This window comes from Rhinolophus ferrumequinum, chromosome 22 (assembly GCF_004115265.2).
Source record: "Rhinolophus ferrumequinum isolate MPI-CBG mRhiFer1 chromosome 22, mRhiFer1_v1.p, whole genome shotgun sequence".
Taxonomy (NCBI): Eukaryota; Metazoa; Chordata; class Mammalia; order Chiroptera; family Rhinolophidae; genus Rhinolophus; species Rhinolophus ferrumequinum.
In genome coordinates this window covers 19,968,037-19,986,856 of record NC_046305.1, presented here as the reverse complement: position 1 = coordinate 19,986,856, position 18,820 = coordinate 19,968,037, and the positions used below count along the sequence as shown (strand labels likewise).

Sequence of the window (18,820 nt, the reverse complement as noted above, 5' to 3'; positions counted from 1 at the left end):
TTCAATAGAGCTTTAAAAAGCCCCCCCAGATGATAATGACCCACTGCTTAGCCCCACTCAGTCAGGTCCTTATCACCGGGACACCTGTTCTCACCTCCAACCAATCTCTTTGGCTTCCACTTCTCCCACCCAGTGTTCTTAAAGCACTGCTTTCAAGATGCCATCTTCTATTCAAACATTCTTCATTCTCCTCATTGACCTCAGGACAAAGTCCAAATTTGTTGACATGCCATAATCTGACACCATCTTCTTTCTCTGCAGTTTTCTCAAATACAGGTACCCCAGGGATTTCTCTCACCCTCTTTTCTTCTTATTCTACTCTGCTCAGGATAACTAGCGTGTTCTTGGGGCTCCATCTACTATCTGTATACGGATGACTCTCAACTCTCTTTCTTCAGCCCAGATTTCTTTCCTTCCAGACTGTACTATCCAACTGCTTATTGCACATCTCTCAAATTCATCGTCCAGCTTCCTATGTCTGTGATATTCCTCCTCTCTGTCTCACTAAATGGCATTGCTGTCCACCAGTCACTTAATCCTGTGAATCATCCTTTCCTCCTCCCTGTCCCTTCCCTTCACATCCCAGTCCCCTAATAAATCACCATGTCCTTTTCTTTATTTATAATTATCTCCCAAGTCTCATCTCTCCATTCCACCTCAGATGCCGTCTTCAGGCTCTCATTATTTCTCTTCTGGCCCACTGGTTTTCCTATCTCTGACCTTGGCCTCTGTAATTAGTTCATCCTCCACTCTGCCAACAATGTAATTTTTCTAGAATGCAAATTTGATCGTGACACTCTCTTATTTAAAACCCTTCAGTGTCTCCTCATGGACTTGAGAATAAAGTGCAATAACTGCATACAAAGCCCTTTGTGACCTGCCCTGCCCTCCTCTGCCCACTGCAGAAGGCTCAGGCCACACTCTCTTCAGCTTCCTGAGGTACCTATCTCCTTTTCTCGGGGCTCCCTGTACCTTACATAGTCTATTCCCACTTCTTGTAATGAGTTTCCCTTTATTTCTTTTCCTGACTAACTCCTTATAGCTCTTCAGTTATCAAATCTGGAGCCTCTTTTTGAAAGCATTTCTTGTTCCCCACCCCATAGATGCTGTACCCCTCCTCTGTGCTTACCTCTGTCACAGTATTTATTACACTATCCATGGTGGTTTGTGCGGTGTTTGTTTTCTTCACTTTCCAGGCTCTCTGAGGGGAAAACTTGTGTTTTGTGTCCTTTCTACCCCCAGAACCCAGCCAGAAAATAGCCGATCATAAGCACTGAACTTAAGTTGAATGAGTGCATGAATGTACCTTTTCCAGCTTTCTGCCCTACCACTCCTCCAGAAAGCATCTTCTCTAGTCAACACATCTTCGAACCTCCCTGTACATGCCTGTACTCTCCCCTCACACCCGCTGTACACCTTCACCCCATTCCTCCCTTCGCTGACGGGTGGATGGTGATATCAAGCCCTGAGGCAGAGGCAGGGGGAGGAGGTGGCGGACATAACCAGCTGGACCCTGAGTGTGAGAGTCGTGCGGTAAACAGTGGGGCGGTGCTCTCCCTTACCTCTTCTCCTTTTCTGTACTTATGTAATTATGCCCCATCCTCCAGGTGCTGCTTAAATCTCGTCTCCTCCACCTCGGCACAAACACCACCTGTGAGCTCCTCAGAATTTATTTTCTTATCTCTCACCAAATATTATCCTGAATGAGAAGTTGTCATTTCCTGGGCCCGTGCCTCATCTCTTCCCCTAGAGCTCATGCTCCTTAGGGTTGAGGCCATAGCATTTAGCTATCAGCCTTGCTCATAATAGGCCAAATAAATAGATGCTGTTGCTTCTTTGATTCGTAGGGTGATCAATGGTTCCGTACCCAGGATGTAGGGAGCTATAGGGACAGGAGACTTTCAGGGCTAGAACTGAGAAAGTTCCTAGCAAACCAGGACCAGTTGGTCACCTTAGTGTTTACCTAAACATCTGTGGATATCTGTGTGTGCAACAGTAATTTTTCTCTGTTGCATGTTCCCTCTTTTGTTTGCATAGTACAACTTTAATTGTTGTAAGCTTCCCCACTGATGGTGATCTCCGTGCAGGCACACTTTGTCTCATTCATGTCTATTTTCCAAGCAACTAGAATAGACCAGGCACATTGTAGGAGGTTAATGAATATTTTTGAAGGAATGAATAAGAAACATCAAGCACCATTAAATCTTGTGATAATCACATTTTCCTTCTAGGTGTCAGTACTTCATAGTTCCACATACACAAAATTTGTAAAGTGCTAAAGCAAATGGTATGGTCTTGACAGTACAATCTATTCAGTTTCATTTTGTGTGAATGCCTTTGTATAGAAATGATAAATAGAGTTTGAATCTCCACTAATTTTTGCAAGAGAAGAATAGAGGACCCCAGAGAGGCTAGAATACAAATAAATAAATAAATAGCTCCAGAACATGACAAGAGTTACCAGAATCAAGCTCCCAGGGGAATCGAAAGGAGTGTCACTTGAGAGACACTTTAAGAGAAGATCTCATTTGATCTCTTTCTGCCAGATGCTTTATATGAATGGCGCCTAGTACATAGTAGGAGTTAATTTATGGTGGTGATTGTATTTATATACACCCACAGACACACACATTTTTTAAAAAGCTATATTCTTTGGTATTGAAAGTAAAGGCTAGGATCTGAAAACATTGGAAATTTCCAGTTCAATAATTCCTGAAAGTCCTATAGTACCACTAATACTGCTTTTTCAAGCCATAGAGACCACACTGACACTGAAGATATAAGGTTGATTTATTGGATTCTCAAATTAATTATTTCTACAAGCTTGAGCTAAAATAGCAAGCCAATGAGAGAGAACACATTGAAATGTGGTGGACGATATGGACCAGCAACAAACTACCGACACCATAAAGAGCCCCTGGATCTCATCAGGCTCAGCTTGGATGAGCGAATTTATGTGAAAATGAGAAATGACAGAGAGCTTCCAGGTAGATTATATGCTTATGGTCAGCATTTAAATATGATACTGGGAGATGTGGAAGAAACTGTGACTACTATATAAATTGATGAAGAAACATATAAATCAACAAAACGGAATATTTCTATGCTCTTTGTCCAGGGAGATGATGTTGTACTAGTTGCCTCTCCATTGAGAGTTGGCTGAAACAAAGAATTTATCCTGTATGGAAAATAGGAGACTGATTGCCTCTTTAAATGTAGAAGATATTGAAAAAAACCTGCGTAAATTTTGATACTAAGAAATGACCAAGGATTCTTCCACTCCAAATGAGTTTGATTTGCAGATGACTTACAAATTCTTAAGCTAAATGGCATTTTAATTTTTCTCCAACCTTCAATAAATGTGATGAGAGAGGAGAGAGAGAGAGAGAGAGAGAGAGAGAGAGAGAGAGAGAGAGAGAGAGGACACATTGCTGTCATGCAGCAGCTTTGTATTAAGACAGGGACTGCCCTCAAACCTATTAGATGCTTCCTCCAGGAGGATGAAAGAGAAACACCACTTATAGATTTATATAAAATCTGCATATGAAAGGAACATTAAGAACCCATATGGTAGTTTTGCAATCACTGTTCCTCAGAATATACCAGAAGGGAGTCATATATTGAATTTAATGTCCATTTTTTATATTGTCCATCCACCTCCAGGTCAAATTCTGACACAAGGTATAGTGTAATATATTCTTCTATTGCAATGGGAAAAAACTTTTGGTAACATATCGTATAAAATAAATTCATTGCCAGAGATATGGAAATATTTTTCAGGGATGAAGAAATGTGGGTAAGCTAATTTCTTGAATGAGAAGTATTTTTTTTCTTCTGTTTTTATCCGTATGAAAACTTGTTTTGTTTCAAGACCTCACTTCAAGCATTACTTTTTCTGTTAAATTTTTCTGCCTCTTCATTCAAACCAAATTTGATCTTCTTTCCACTGTTGCACACACCATAAGGCACACTTATGATATAGTCTTTGATCCTTTGTTTATATTGTCCCTCTCACTAAATTTTAAGTCCATGCTTTATTTACCTTTTCATTCCTAGTGTCTGGCATATTGCCTGGCACAGAGAAGGCACTTGAAAAAAATGCTTGCAGGGTTGAATTAAGTGTGGAGAGTTTGCCAACATCAGGCTTTTTAGACCCACTCTGCAAGGACAAGAGGATTGGATATGCCAGGGGTTATCAGGCATTTATGATTACAACTCACTGAGATGGGGCAAAAGACCTCACAGCTAAGGAAAAGTGATTCAATGATAACCATAAAGTCCTAGTTTCCCATCCATTCCCTTTTAACCCATTTCACTCTTCCTTTAACCCCGTTTACCCTTTGGTATCCACCAATCTGTTGTCTGCCTCTGAGTTCGTCTTTTTATTTTTTGGTTTGTTTTGTTTTTATATTCCACATATGAGTGAAATCATCCATATTTGTCTTTTTCTGCCTGATGTGTTTTCACTTGGCATAATACCCTCAAGTTCTATCCGTGTTGTCACAAATGGCAGGATTTCACCTTTTATAGCTGAGTAGTGTCCCATTTGAGGGTGTAGGGGTGTGTGTGTGTGTGTGTGTGTGTGTGTGTGTGTGTGTGTGTGTATCTTCTGTATCTGTTCATCCCTCAATGGACATGGACATTTAGGTTGTCTCCGTAACTTGGCTATTGTAAAGCTGCAATGAATGTAGGTGTGCATGTATCTTTTCAAATTAGTGTTTTCATAATTCTTCAGATGAATAACCCGAAGTGGAATACCTGGATCATATGGTAGTTCCCTCTTAATTTTTGAGGAATAATATACTGTTTTCCACAGTGACTGTACTAATTTACATTCCCACCGCAGGGCACAAGGGTTCCCTTTTCTTTGGCATCCTCTCTAGCACTTGTTTCTTATCTTTTTGATGATAGCCATTCTAACCGGTATGAGGTGACATCTCATTGTGGGTTTTGATTTCCATTTTCCCTAATAATCAGTGATGTTGAACATCTTTTAATGTGCCTGTTGGCCATCTCTATGTCTTCTTTGGAAAGACGAAAAGTGGCACTTTTAAAAACTGAACTGGCCCTGAGGTTGCAAGCCCTGAAACAAACTATGTTTGGTGGTCGGTTGTGCAAATTATGAGGAAGCACTGGTCTGCACGTTTGTGAAGGTAATTCAACATGGTCTGGAACTTGACAGAATGAGAAAGAGAAGTGTCAAACATGCTGCTGAGGTTCCAAGCTCCTTGACTGGGAGGACGGTGTACAATTTCATCACTCAGTGAATCTGAGGAAGGAACTATTTTAAGGGACTAAGTTTGCTTCTAGATCTAGAATCCAACTTCCTACCCAAAGTTGGAATTTTCTGACATATGCATCAGGTAGTTTTGCTTAAATCCATGGGCAGCTATTTCAATGATGTCGAAAGGAAAAAGTTGGAGCTCTCCAGAGAGGAATGGAGATTTGGGTCTATCAGCGCAAAACTGCCAAGATAAAGGGAGACAAAACTGTTCAGCTCACTTATTTTATTTTTCTAGGCTTAAATTAAGCTTAAGAATTTTTTATACCCTACTCTCCAAGTATTTAACCATTTTTATGTAAATGACAAATCAATTTCTGAATTTTGTTTAGTACTTTCTGTACTTTGGACCTTATAATAGGATAGAGAGAATATTTGGTTCCCTTTTGTGTTACTTCTCATATAACGCATCAGCTCAAATATTTTTACTAAGCATCATTCTACGGAAAACACTGCACAAAAGACTGGATGACCAGTCTTTGTCTTTAATAAGTTTAAAATATAGACGGAATCTCCAAGAGATCCCAGTAAGAGTAAATGGCAACTCCCCAACCCCAAACCACTGATGAACAAATTTGTACTCGTTCTGTTGAAGTAGTTGAAGGCCTTTGGCTGAAGAAGGGATAAAAATTAATGGGACACTAAATTGAAATGAGAACCTCTTCTTGGAGGGTGCAGATTTGGAGAAATCTTTGAAGTAAATGTTAGAGTTGCCCAAACCTGGCGCGAGAACAGTTCTCGGGAATTGCGGTGCCTGAGCCACTCCAGAACTACCAATTTACTCTGCAACTACCAATTAGGATTAGGGGCAGCGAGACTCAAAGGCCTGCGCAGGAGTCCAGTACCTCGCTCCGCTTGAACGAACCACTTCCTCGCCTTCCCCGAGGCTCTTTCGTTCGTCAATCACATTGCTGACTGTTGGTTCCCCACCCTACATTTGCTCGCCCCTTTTCAGTGACGTAACACCTGGCGCTCTTTCCCGCCCCAGGCCGCAAGCTCTCCACCAGTCGCTTCAGTTCCTCATTGGCCAGCAGAGAGGAGAGGGAAGGGCATTCTAGTTTGCTTCCTAAACTAACCCCTCTAGTTTTCTGGTCTTCTCATAGGCTGTCATAAGAGCAATTATTGCCTGAAGCTGTCGCGCAGGCGTGACAAAGTGCTCACTGGTAAAGGGGCACTTCCCCTACCAAGAAAATTCATTGCGCTGTTGTGACGCAAGCGGCACCGGGCTCGCCATTTTCACTTACGATTGGCTGTGACCTAAGTCCGTCCATAACCACGCCCCATTCCTCTCTCTAACCTCCCAGTTTGAGACACCTTCCAGGAGGCCACGCCTCACCGCGTTCCCGCCGCTTAGCCCTGTGATTGGCTGAGAGAGCTGGGATGCCTGCCCACCCCCTACTCCCTCCCGAGCACCCTAGAGGCTGGCGGGACCCCGCGGAAGTTGTCAATCTCCTCCCACCCCACCCCCACTCAAGGCTCCTCCCCCGGGTCGCACGCCCCGGCGCGCGCGCACGCACACACACTCCCCCCACCCCTTGCGCGTCTCCACCACCTTCTCAAGTTGTAGCGGACGCTCGCTGGGGGTTCTCCGTGGGCGGCGGAAGGGCGCGTGGGGGAGGGGGCTAGGACGGCTCCGCGCTGCGAGGAGCGCGCGCGCGTATGTGTGTGTGTGTGTGCGTGCCCAGAGCCCGGGCGGCGGGTCACCGCCCTGGGAGATGAGGGGCTGGCGCTGACAGGGAAGAGCGGGCGCCGTGGCGGTGGCAGCGGCTCGGAGGGGACCCGCGATGGCAGCGCCTCTGGAGGAGGCTCCATGCAGGGCGGGCTGCGCTGGTAGCGGCCACTGAGGTGCTGGCCGGCCGGCTGGCTGGCAACCTGGGCTGAAGGAACGAGAGGCGCGCTCGACGTCCGCACCCCTGCGCCCTCGCCTCAGTTGTCTAAACTTCAGGCTCCCTTCCACCGCCCTTGGCGCCCGGAGTCAACAACTTCTTCACCCCCCTCCGCCCCCGCCCTTGCCTCCGGGAGCCCGCCGCGCAGCGGGGACCAGGAACCTCCGGTACTGAGATGCGACCGTGAGGCGTTGGCGGGCAGCGAGGAGAAGCTCGGCGGCGCCCGGGAGCAGAAGGGCGGTGTGGCCGGGGGGACGGGGCGGAGGGGCGCGAGCGCTCCGCGCCTCTCCCCCGCATCCTCCTTCTGCCGCCGCCCGTTCCGTGCAAGCAGCAGCCGGAGCTGCCAAGCGCCAGGGCTGCGGAGATGTCGTCGTCGTCGCCGCCGGCGGGGACTGCCAGCGCCGCCATCTCGGCCTCGGAGAAAGTGGACGGCTTCACCCGGAAATCGGTGCGCAAGGCGCAGAGGCAGAAGCGCTCCCAGGGCTCGTCGCAGTTCCGCAGCCAGGGCAGCCAGGCGGAGCTGCACCCCTTGCCCCAGCTCAAAGGTAACCTCCGAGGGCGCAGCCGGGGCAGGGAGCTCAGGGGCTCGCCCCGCGCCCGCAGAGCCGTTTCCTTGTGGGTTCCTTCTGCCCAGCTGGGGCTGGTAGTGCGAGTCGTGTTCCCCACGACGCCTTGGCGCCCCATCCCCCTTAGATTCCAACAGGTTTGAGGCTAAGAGTCTTGCTACTTTTCTTACTTCTCCCTGATTCCCTTAACTCTTCCCATCTGAGTGGAGGCCAACAACTCTCCCCACCTGCGCGCTCAGTCACCTGCCCTCGCGATTGGAACTCTCGTGCGTCCCGCGAGGTACAGTTCTTCCCTCTTCTCTCAGGCTTGTCTTTCCCATCTTGCTTTATTTAACAATCTGTGTTTCCTTCCGACCTTCACTATCCGGAGACGCACCTCCTCCTTCGGACACTCTTAACTAGTCCTTTACTTTTTCAATAGCGCCTGCACTCACCGTCTCAACTCCCTCCCATTGATTGTTTCAAAGAGTCACACAGACCAGGAATCCTAATGCAAACAACGTTTAGAGTTAGTTACCTGGCCTTTGGATTTCTTTATAAAGAAAAAAACGTAAAACCTGATCGGTGTAGTGTCTTATTAACTGGGTCGTTAGGTTTAAATGTTATCCTTTGGCCCGGAAGACTGGAAATACTTAAAATACTTTATTGTCCGAGAAGGTGTACACGGTAAATTTGGCGACGTATAAAGGAATAGATCGTGTTGGTTTGCAATGGAATGGGAACTTCGTTTGCCAAGCAGTGATTCCAGGGACTTTGTAGGTTTGTACAGTAATTCAAATGGGTATCCGTGCCTAATGCCTGGCAAGGAGAACTTGGCACTCCTTTTGGCTCACTCACTTTTCCCACTAAGTTTAGAGGATTTAAAAAAATTGTTTCCTGGTGGTCTAGTTTATTCTTTGTGAATTACTACTTTTAATTTTATTTCAATGTCTTCGTTTTTTGTGAGATTGAAATCATCATGGAACAAGATGATAATGCTCCTAGACATTTAAAACAATTTTTTTGATGAAAGAAATCTAATAGAAATTTAGATCATCTGTTTTGCAAGGCCAGGAAATGAAAGGTTTATACTAAAATAGATGAATGTTCAGCAGATTTTTCAATCCATTTCATCCTCTTCAAAACCAGTTTCATTCTGATTTGTCTTTGGGCCTATGAATTCAGCCTTAGTTTGGCTAGGAGTTTAAAGAACACCCAAGATCAAATCACAGTTGACCTACAATATCTCTGGAACCCCATTCAGACCCTGCATGGCCCTGCCTCTTGGGGGTGCTTCTAAATCAAGAACATCCCAGGCCAGAATCAAACTGGCTTTTTAAAGACGGTTTTAGTTAAGCTGTGTGTAGCCAGTGTTACTGCATTTATCATTTGCTTTTTAGCATACAAAAATTTTTAAAATTTACGTATTGTAGTCAATGGTAAACCACAATGGTAGGCATTGCCAAAATTTTAATTCTTGAGTGATGTCATAGCCATAAAAGAATATCATCTTACCTATTAGAACATTGACTTGCTATTCATGGATTTAACTTTTAATTACAACCACAGTTATTTTTATATTTTTTTTCATTAAATTGTTGAATTATTTTTAAAGTTTAAAGGTTTGGTGCTAGCGTTTCATATTTATTTAATTTGTTTTTTAGTGAGGTATTGTGATTCCTTAGTATTGTCATTAATATAATATTTACTTTTATTTAATACAAATAATTGAATATTAAACATGGTTGGTTCAAGCCAAGAGATGCAGCTTTAATACATTTGTTTTTAAAAGCCTGGCTAAAATACGCAGTGTCAGTAATCATCTAAGTTATATGATATATAGTGCAACAAGTTGAAGGTGCCATTGAATGTTTTATTTATATAACAGCATTTTGGTCACAGTATGTTTTATTTGTAGTATTTTTGTCGCTAGTAGAGGAAAACGTGGAAATTTAGATTATATATATATTTTGCATGAAAATATAATTTTCTTTATAAGGAAAGTTATATATTCAAGATAAATTTATGCAAACTTAATTGAGGGAAATGAGACCCTTACTTGGATTACCCACTAATAGGAAAAACTACTTTTACTTCAGATTCCAAAGTGCTTGAAAAGTGATTTTTTTCAAAAATTCAATTGCTTTGCTTGGTACTTTGGCAGTGTACTTGATACCACAGCGTTGTGTGCTTTTTCTGTCAGTAGTAGTTTTTTCCATTTGTGGCCTTAACAAAAAAGAGTAGATGTGTATGAAAGAGAATTTTTCTTCCTGCTCTGAAATACAATCCTACTGTGGAGTGATTCAGATTTCTGTGGGCATCCAAGATCTTTCAAGTGTTTATACCATCCTGCTTATGTTACACTTTGTCCACATGGATCTAAATTGGAAACTTGCCCACTGTTTTCCTCAAAGCATACTGTGGGTAAGGATTAGCAAAATAATGCAACTTTTTCATCTATAAGTTTATTTTGTGCAAAATCATTTAGTAAGTGGGTTGCAGGATTTTAATGGTGAAAACGTTCAGAGTAAATTCTCTGTTACAGAAGGTATTTAATAAAGAAGTTTTGTTTAAAGGATGTTTTTAAGTGAGAAACTGTTACTATGTGTGTCCTGAAAATTAAACTGTGTTATATTGTATAGCTTAAATTTTTTTAAAAACACTTTTTAACTTTCTTGTTATGTTAAATTCTGTAAGCACCTCTGAAAGCAAGGTACTAGAAAACAAAATAGGAGCGTCTTATCAATCTTTTTTTTTCTGTATTTAAACTTACGTTAGCATAGGACTTAATTTTTCTACCTTAAACTTTTCTTCTAACAGTTAGGAAGCTTTTAACTTAAAAAGTCTGTTATTTACAATAGGAAGTTTTTCGGTCTGTTTAACCTATTTTAAGTCTTTGAAGGATTGGTTTGGTAAAGTAGTAGATGCCTTACATTTATATAATATGTAGCATTTACAAATTATTTTACACTTTATTCTTAATTATAAAATTAGTATTGCTCGTAACAAGGGAAACACAGTCCAGAGGTGTGTAACTCCTAATCCTTGATATCCCTTTTTCTCACCTACTAAAGTTTCACACCTACTGTTGTGGGACAATCCACACAGCTCAGTGTATTTTTACAAACATGTTTCATTGGGTCATCCCAGCAACTTTGTGCAAGGCCAGTATTACTCCCATTTTATAGATGAGAAAGTTGAGGCTTAAACAGCTTAGATTCAGGCCTATGATTATTTGTCTGAATGGTGTTGCAGCTGATACTGGTACCCAGGTCAAATGATTTCAGTATTTTTGCTGTTAACTTACTAAATGAAAATTTGAAGCAGTATGATAGAGTTAGGGCAGTTTTTAATCTTTTTGAGTTGTTTTCCTTATCTGTCAAATGGGGATAAAACCTTCTATCTCCAGGATTGTGGGATTAAGAGAAATAATGTAATTAAAGTGCCTAAAAATAGGCAGTCAAAGAATATTAGCTTCGATTCGCTTTGATATTTGAAAATCCAGATTAAAATATTTTTTTTAAATGAAGGATTCACATAAATAGTAAACTTTCCTAGTGTACTTAAAGAATGATTTCATTTAAAATCAGTGTTCAGGTATGATTTACGTGAAGTGAAGCTGTAACATTTTTCAGTGGAAGTGGAAGCAGGGTGGAATCAATCATACTCTTTAAAACATAGAAAGCTGTAGTTAGAAGTTTTTACCAAGCAAAGAAATTGAATTAACCAATAGAATGGTGTAGTTGTGCATTTCTCATAAGAGACAGGCAGTAAACAACACAGAACAATGAAACTGGTTTTGAGATTGAAGTCTGCTTCAGATGAGGTGAAGAACTTCCCAAGTATCACTCAGATTCTTTGTTGGTATATTTTTAGAAACTGGGTCCCACTGGAAATATGGAGGTCAGTAACAGTGGTGCTGATTTGAAGTGCCTTGCTTACCATTAGGGGAAAAACATTTTTTTTCTCTTGAGGTATGTGGTCTTTTAGGATAACTGGAACAAGAACATTGATATAATCTGAAGTTTCATAACTAGTTTAACTTTTTTGTTGGTGGAAAACACTACTCACTCAACTTATAAGGTTTATAGATCTTCTCAAAGTTAGTAGCATTCCATCTCAACCCAAAATCCCTTTTTGTAATTGAGAGTTGAAATTCATCTGAATATGTTAAGAAAAATGTTTGTTTACAAAGGGATATAACATTTTAGTCATTTTAGGACTATTTTCCGGAAGTAATTTCATTTCTTCTGGAAGACTTATTTTTTAATTTCTTAAAACTTTTTCAGGATATACTTCTCAGAGCCATTGATAAATACAGTGTCCATTGCTTCACAAGAAGGAAAAACGTTTCTGTTTGTCTAATTTAGCACCTTCAGAATTCCTATTTAGGGTCAAATTTCTTTTCCTCCCAATTTTATTACCTCCTCTGATTCTTAATTGAATTTTGGATTATTTTAGGAAGTGTCCAATTGAATAAAGTGATAGTCCAATAAAATGTATTTAGTAAAATAGTGTGATCATTGAGATAGAACACCACCCTTAAATAGTGGACTTGAATTGTTTTCCTGCATCATTGATGACCCTTGGGCTAGTTATTTAACCCCTTTGAACTTCAGTTTAATCATTTTTACTTACAGGAATACCATTTTCCCTTGGTAAAATCACAAAGGTGAATTAGTCCTTAATGAGTTATTGTCCCTCTTTGGATGACAAACACAGGTTTACCAACACAAATATTATATCTGGGAAATAGATTTTCGTGTTTTATTTTCTAAATTTAACTTTATGAATTGTAAAAAGCTGGGGATAGAGACTAGCTGACTTTTATTTGTATGTGTTTAGCACTCTGGTTCTCAGCCCTGGCTGTACACTTGGAGAGCTTTAAAAAATACCAATGCCTGGGTCCCACCCTCAAGAGATCCCAAATTAATTGGTCTAAGGTAGGATCCAGGCATTTGTATATTTTATAAGCTCCGGAGGTGATTCTACTGTGCAGGCAGGATTGAGACTCACTCACTAGTTTAGCATTATCTTTCTGTTGACTTAATTCATTAATTGAGACTTTGTCCTTTCTCTCTGATACTCATGGCTCATTACCCAGCCTATTAACATTTCCTGCCCTCACTTTACCTCCTGCTATTTACTTTTCACTCTCTTAACTTTGCTGCCCCCTATGGCTAATCAGCTGCTTTCCTAAAAGGGATAGTGCTGTCCAAGATTCTGGAGTTTTAGTATGAGATGATTCTGTGGGATTTTGCTGTAGTTATCCTAATTTAAACAACTATTATCATTTGATACCAGGTGGTTTTTGTTTTTTTCCTGTAGTTTTTGGAGCTGTACTGAGCTGTCAAGTAAAAGTGAGAACAGGATAGAGGTTTGCCTAGTTTCAGTCCCATCATTCAGGGTAACATGATTCCAACCACCTGGGAGGGTAAAACTGGTATTTGCTATGTGCCCAAAGCATTGTTCTGCTTCTTGAAGATTCAGAACTAGTATTATTACTTATATGTTGAATATTAAGTATTAAACAAATGAACTATTCTTGAACTTAACTATTGTGTTGGTCATGCCTTATATTTATTTAGCATCAAGAAATGTTTTTCTCCAGAGCGTTTTCACTGCTGTCTTAATCTTGACCACAGCTCTTCATTTAAGGAAGGGCGGCAAGGACCTGGTGCCACTTAGATTCCATATCCCTGTTTTGTCTTCGGCCTTCCTGCTAACCAGTTTGAATAATATTTGTCTTTTGTTGATTTGTTGTTTTGAGTCATGTAGTGATATATTCTCTCTCCAGAATAAGATGGTAACGTTTTTGTGAAAGCAGAAGTCATCTGTGTTTCACAGCCCATTGTGGTACCAAACACTGTGTCCTGTGCATAATAAATGTGGTCATGTAGATAGAATCACTATTTTGATGAAGAAATTACCTGTTGGTTGTCTCTGGCTCTCCTCCCTTTTCACCCCCCGCCCCCACTTGCCCACTTATTGATCATGCTTCTTTCAGTGATGTTTGATGCTATCTACGAGCACATTGGTTTTCTTCTGTTTTGTTTGTTGTTTTAATATATTTCTTCCTAAATCTGGTTCAACATTTTAAATACTGGGATTTTAATACTATGATATAATAGTAAATAGTAAATCTAGGTTTCAAACAAAGAACTGTTTGCTCTTATATTTTGTGCTTTGCAAATATTGGTGTAAGGGAAAAGTAACATCATTGATAGATTGCTTGCTAGGGAAGGTATTGTGTGAGATTTTTGTGGAAAAGTAATAGTACTGGGTTGACTCCCAGGTGTGGACATGTGTATATAAACATTGAATAAACTGACATAATTAGTTTGCATTAATTTCTGAATTTGAGGTGCAGTTTTTATAAGGATGTCCTTGAAGGAGATGTAAAGAGCACATTTTAAATGTATAGTTTTAGTGCATTATTATGTAACAAGGAACCTAAGTGCTTTGCTGGAAGAGTTTTACATGACAGGCTAGATTTATGCAAAATAAACTCTACTTGTCTGAGCAGGATATTGACTAATAAGCAGTTTCAAACCTACATTTTGTGTGTATGTTTTTGAACTCTTCCCTGAGGAATTTGTTAATGTGGACTTTTGGAGTGAGTAATAATGCATTTTAGAAATCCTGCAATTTTGATCAGATTTCCTAAAGAAAAATTATGATTTGGCGGGGGGCAGGGGACAGTTTGCTGAATATGATAGGCTCTCACATGATAAAATTCGGAGAACCTATTTCTACCTTCAATCCTGAAGGGAAGGGATTTCTTGGGAACACACTCCTCCTACTGGAAGGGTGATGCTAACCACCTACTACTTACTGTCACGTCCTACCTGGTGAGCCTTCCAGTGCTGAAGGGGACCGCAGAAGTCATTCTGGTCTAGCCTCCAGTGGGAATGAAAATAAATAGTTATCTTGCCATTTCATCTGTGAAGTTGAAGTTTTCTTTAAGGAGGGAGGAAAGTGCAGGGGATTTTAAGCTCTTAGATACTCTCAGATTATGCTTAATGAACAAACTACTATAGATAATAGCTAAAAAGATGTCAAATGTCTGAAACAAGGATTTTTTTTAACGACTGGGCTTAGAATTTGTAGTTTAGTAATACCAAATCTTACATGTAGCTTCAAAATTACGTATTTTCTCTGTTTAATTGGTTTTGCCTATGTTTCACACTCATTGGTAAATATGATTCTAAATGATAGCTGTTATCAGAAATTGATGATTATTTGCACGCGTTAATCCCATGCCTCTAAATTGATAAAGTGAAAAAGATGAGGCAGTTTTTGTTAACTCTGAATTTTGATACAGCGAGACTGGGTGTTTTTTTAACATAATTTTTCAGACAGACTTTTCTAAAGACAAACACCTGTTGAAGTCATAAATAAGATATAACTTCTATAGAAATATGTAGCTGCTTTTTTTAAAAAAAATTTGCACTACCTTTTTTCTAATTGGCCAGAGGAAAACGAGTTTGCCTGCTGTAGAACTAGATACATACTTTCCTTTCAAAATCTAGTACAGAAGTACTTTCTTCTCTTTGGTGTCCATAGTGCATAAAATGTATGTGAACCATTATAGAGATTGAAACTTTACTTAGTAAAGGGATGATGAATACTTTTTCTTTACAGATTAAATGTCTTTAAGAGCTTCTAGTGTGGTGGGGAATACGAGTATAGACATGTAGGCAGGCAGTTAAATTAGTGTCTTAAGTGTTGTGATAAGAATAAGCAGTGAGAGGCTAGGGCAGCATGTTAGGGACCCAGCCAAGTTTTGGTTTGTGAGGCGAAATCAGGGAAAGCTTCCTGGAGAAAGTGACAGGTAAACTGAAAATGTATAGAATTCGAAGAGGTCAAGGAAAGGAATAATATCATTTAGATGATGATCAAAGGAAAAGGAGTAACCATGAGGCAAGAGAGACAGCTTGGGCGGTGGCAAAGGAAGACAGGAGCCAGAGACTCGGCAGTTAAAGGAAGAGGATCTTTTTAAAAATGGATGGGGGATAGGGTCCAGTAACAGTGAAAAGAGCTGTTGCCAATCAAATGAATAAGAACTGAAAAGTTTCAATAGCTTTAGTAGTCTTCAGGCAACACTGGTGACTTGAGGGACATTTTAGAGGATTAATAAACTTGAAATTTCTGTAAGGTGAGGTGTGAATGGAAATTGTGACAGACAAGTCAGTAAGTATGGACATCTTTTATGGGAAACTTGACAATTAAAAAGTATATCACTCTAGCTGCTATGTGGAGAATGGATTGTAACATAAGATTTTTAGGAGGCCCAGTTAGGTGGTTATTTTAATAGGCTAGCTGAGACATGATATGGCTTGGGCTAGGATAGTAGCAGTAGAGATGGAAAGAAAGAGACCAATTTGAGATATATCTTAGATAGGACTTTTTAATGAATTGTTTGGGGGGAGCTGGAGAAGGAAAGGTAGGAATCCAGGATGATACCATACCCAGGTGCTTTTAGCTTGGATCACTGCGCAGATAGGTCTACCACCACTAAAAGGGAAAAAAATTAGAGAAGGAACCACATGCAGAGGGAAAATCTAGAGTTGTACTTTGGAAATTTTAAATTTGAGTTTACTTTTGGAAACCCAAGTATAAATATCAAATAGTCTTTTGGATGTGTGAATCACAGAGTGCCCATTTGGTAATTTCTGTGACTTCTAAACATTAATTAGAAGATTTTCAAGTTTGTTTATTAGAAAATGTCCATGATTTGGGATGGTGGTCACTTGGTCTTCTGGCCAAACTGGGGTTATGTCTTCCCTATTCAGTGGAATGTCTGTGTACACCAGATGATACATGTGTGAGGGACAAAATACATTCGGACAAGTACATTAGTCTGAATGCACTTCGGACTTACTAATTAGTAAGGTGAGAGTTACTTAATTGGCTGTTTTGCTGCCTTTAGACTAAAAGATAAGTGCTCCAAGACCTGAGATTCGTATCTTCTGCACAGCATTTAGTCAGTGCTTGGTTTTAATGTTTATTGATTGAAATAATGAAGCAAAAGCTATTAATAAATTGATGGAAGGAAAAACACCATTTTGTGTCATGCAGTAATTCACAATTTTATGATTTATAACTGAGTAATGCTTACATATAGCCCCAGAGTTAGCATTTTGTTGATGAGGAAACCAAAACAGGTTTTATTTTTGTGCAATATTTTTGTGCAAGTCATTTATAGCTCAATATCGTCTCAATTGGTTGTTGATTCTTCCTCTATAAACTAAATTGCAGATGTGTACTGCCTGCACTAAAGCAAAATTAGCACGCTTTTTCCTAACAGTGCAAAGGAGAACATTTGTAATTGAAAGCCTTGCCAAGATACTGATTTCTTTTAGGTCCTGGGCAAAGAGACTAGTAGATTTTTCTAAGAACCTTTAAAGCTGGGAATCTTTATTTCATCAATTCCTCTGATATAAACATGCTTCATTCATCTTCCCTGGGGTCTCTCTTTTAGCATTGTTCCTCCCTTTTTTAAGTAATGTAAAAATTTTATTAAAGAACATTTATTTTATGAATGAGTACTAACAAGATGTAGTGAATTTCTAATCACTTGGCACTTTTGTGCCAACGCTGGATTTATAATTTAGAGTAGCTACTTAGTTTATAATCTGTAATGGCGGTTATTATGGAATATCAAGAACTGATTAGACTCTTCTTATTTTTGCCTCTCTGTTGGAAATAATGGGTATATTTCAGTCCCCCTCTATATAAACTATGTAACACATAGTTTTGAAAACTTTTTGTTTTTAACTGTGGCCGTGTTGGCATAGCATTGTTTTTCTGATTATTATTTCCCAATTCAAGGGAGAAAAATAAATTGGGGCAAGATAACTGAGACTTGGGTATAAAAGTCAATTGGGCTAATTTCCTGTATCACTTTACTGATTTTATTCTCTTGCTTAAACCTTCAGAAGAACTGAAATTATACAATATGTCATGTCCTTAAAGTAGTTTTTAGTTTTCCTCATACATTTATGCTTCCAGTGAATGAACCACCTTAAATTTGAATCCAAAATAGAAATAAAGTAGCAAATGTAACACTGAAATGCTTTTAAGCTAAGGTGCATTTAATTTTCAGTCATATTTCCTTCATAGGAAGTTTCAGTCATTCATGTAGGAAAAGTAAATATAACCCAGCCTTTACCATCTACCAGCTACCCAGGTACTGATTTTGGTGTTTCGTATATTTTGATATTCTGCCTTTAATTTGGACCACCTGGATGACCTTACACATAACATATTTTGAGAACTGGGTTTTTTTTTTTAGATCTAGAAAGGAGCTTCTCCTGCGGAATAGAAATTACTATTTTAGGGTACAATACTTGCAGTGAGTCATGAGTGAGTCTCAGTTTTCATGGTTTTCTAAAATAAACTCATTTAAAGACTTTGCAATGAGAAATGTCATATTCTTAACTACCGTATTTCTTTTATAATGGCTTTATTATTGTAAAAACCTATAAAGTCACTGTTAAAAACAAATCAAAAAAGAATCTTACAAAGACAGAAAATAAAAATCTCAAGCCAGAGGAAACTTCTCTTAAAATTTTGAGCATCTTCCTGTATGTTCCCGTCAGTGGGATCATATGCTGTTTTATAAACCCATTGTTTTACTTTAATAGAATATTATAAATAACATATTTCTGAAAGAATAAAAATCAACTTAGAATTATTTCTGAATAAAGTTTTTATTTCTGGAAATACTGGATCAAATTTTAAACTTTGATTATAAATATTCCTTATATTAAAAGGAGAGGAAATAATTTCTAGGAATACTGATATTTCATTTTAGAGAGGTTATACATGGATCTCAGAAAATCCAATTAAAGGAATGCATCATATTCTCAGAAAATAATCATATACAATATTTTGTATATAATTTCAGGGTTCTTGGAGTCCCATCTGTGGTCTGGTGGTAAAGGGAAGTGGTCCTTAGGCCCTGTTCTAGAGACTTAACAAATGTTGTTAAATATAGGTAATCCTTTTCCTTAACATGGTAACAGGTGTTTGTTTCTCAGGCGTTGCAGGTAGGAGTAGCTGCAAGATGGGACCTCATCACAGCCATCAAAACTGAAAATTTT

General features: G+C 39.6%; 1 protein-coding gene and 1 pseudogene across 1 annotated transcript in view; both read left to right on the top strand.

Moving 5' to 3' along the window:
- Window positions 1-2,864: 2,864 nt before the first annotated feature.
- On the top strand, window positions 2,865-3,163 carry LOC117015031 (U6 snRNA-associated Sm-like protein LSm3; annotated as a pseudogene).
- Window positions 3,164-6,795: 3,632 nt separating this feature from the next.
- The window catches only part of PPP2R5A (protein phosphatase 2 regulatory subunit B'alpha), a 58,027-nt gene continuing 46,002 nt past the window's right edge, over window positions 6,796-18,820 (top strand). Inside the window, exon 1 of the mRNA XM_033092144.1 lies at window positions 6,796-7,712. Coding sequence (XP_032948035.1) covers window positions 7,532-7,712 — 181 coding nt within the window. The 5' untranslated portion in view covers window positions 6,796-7,531. The remainder of the gene's footprint in view (window positions 7,713-18,820) is intronic.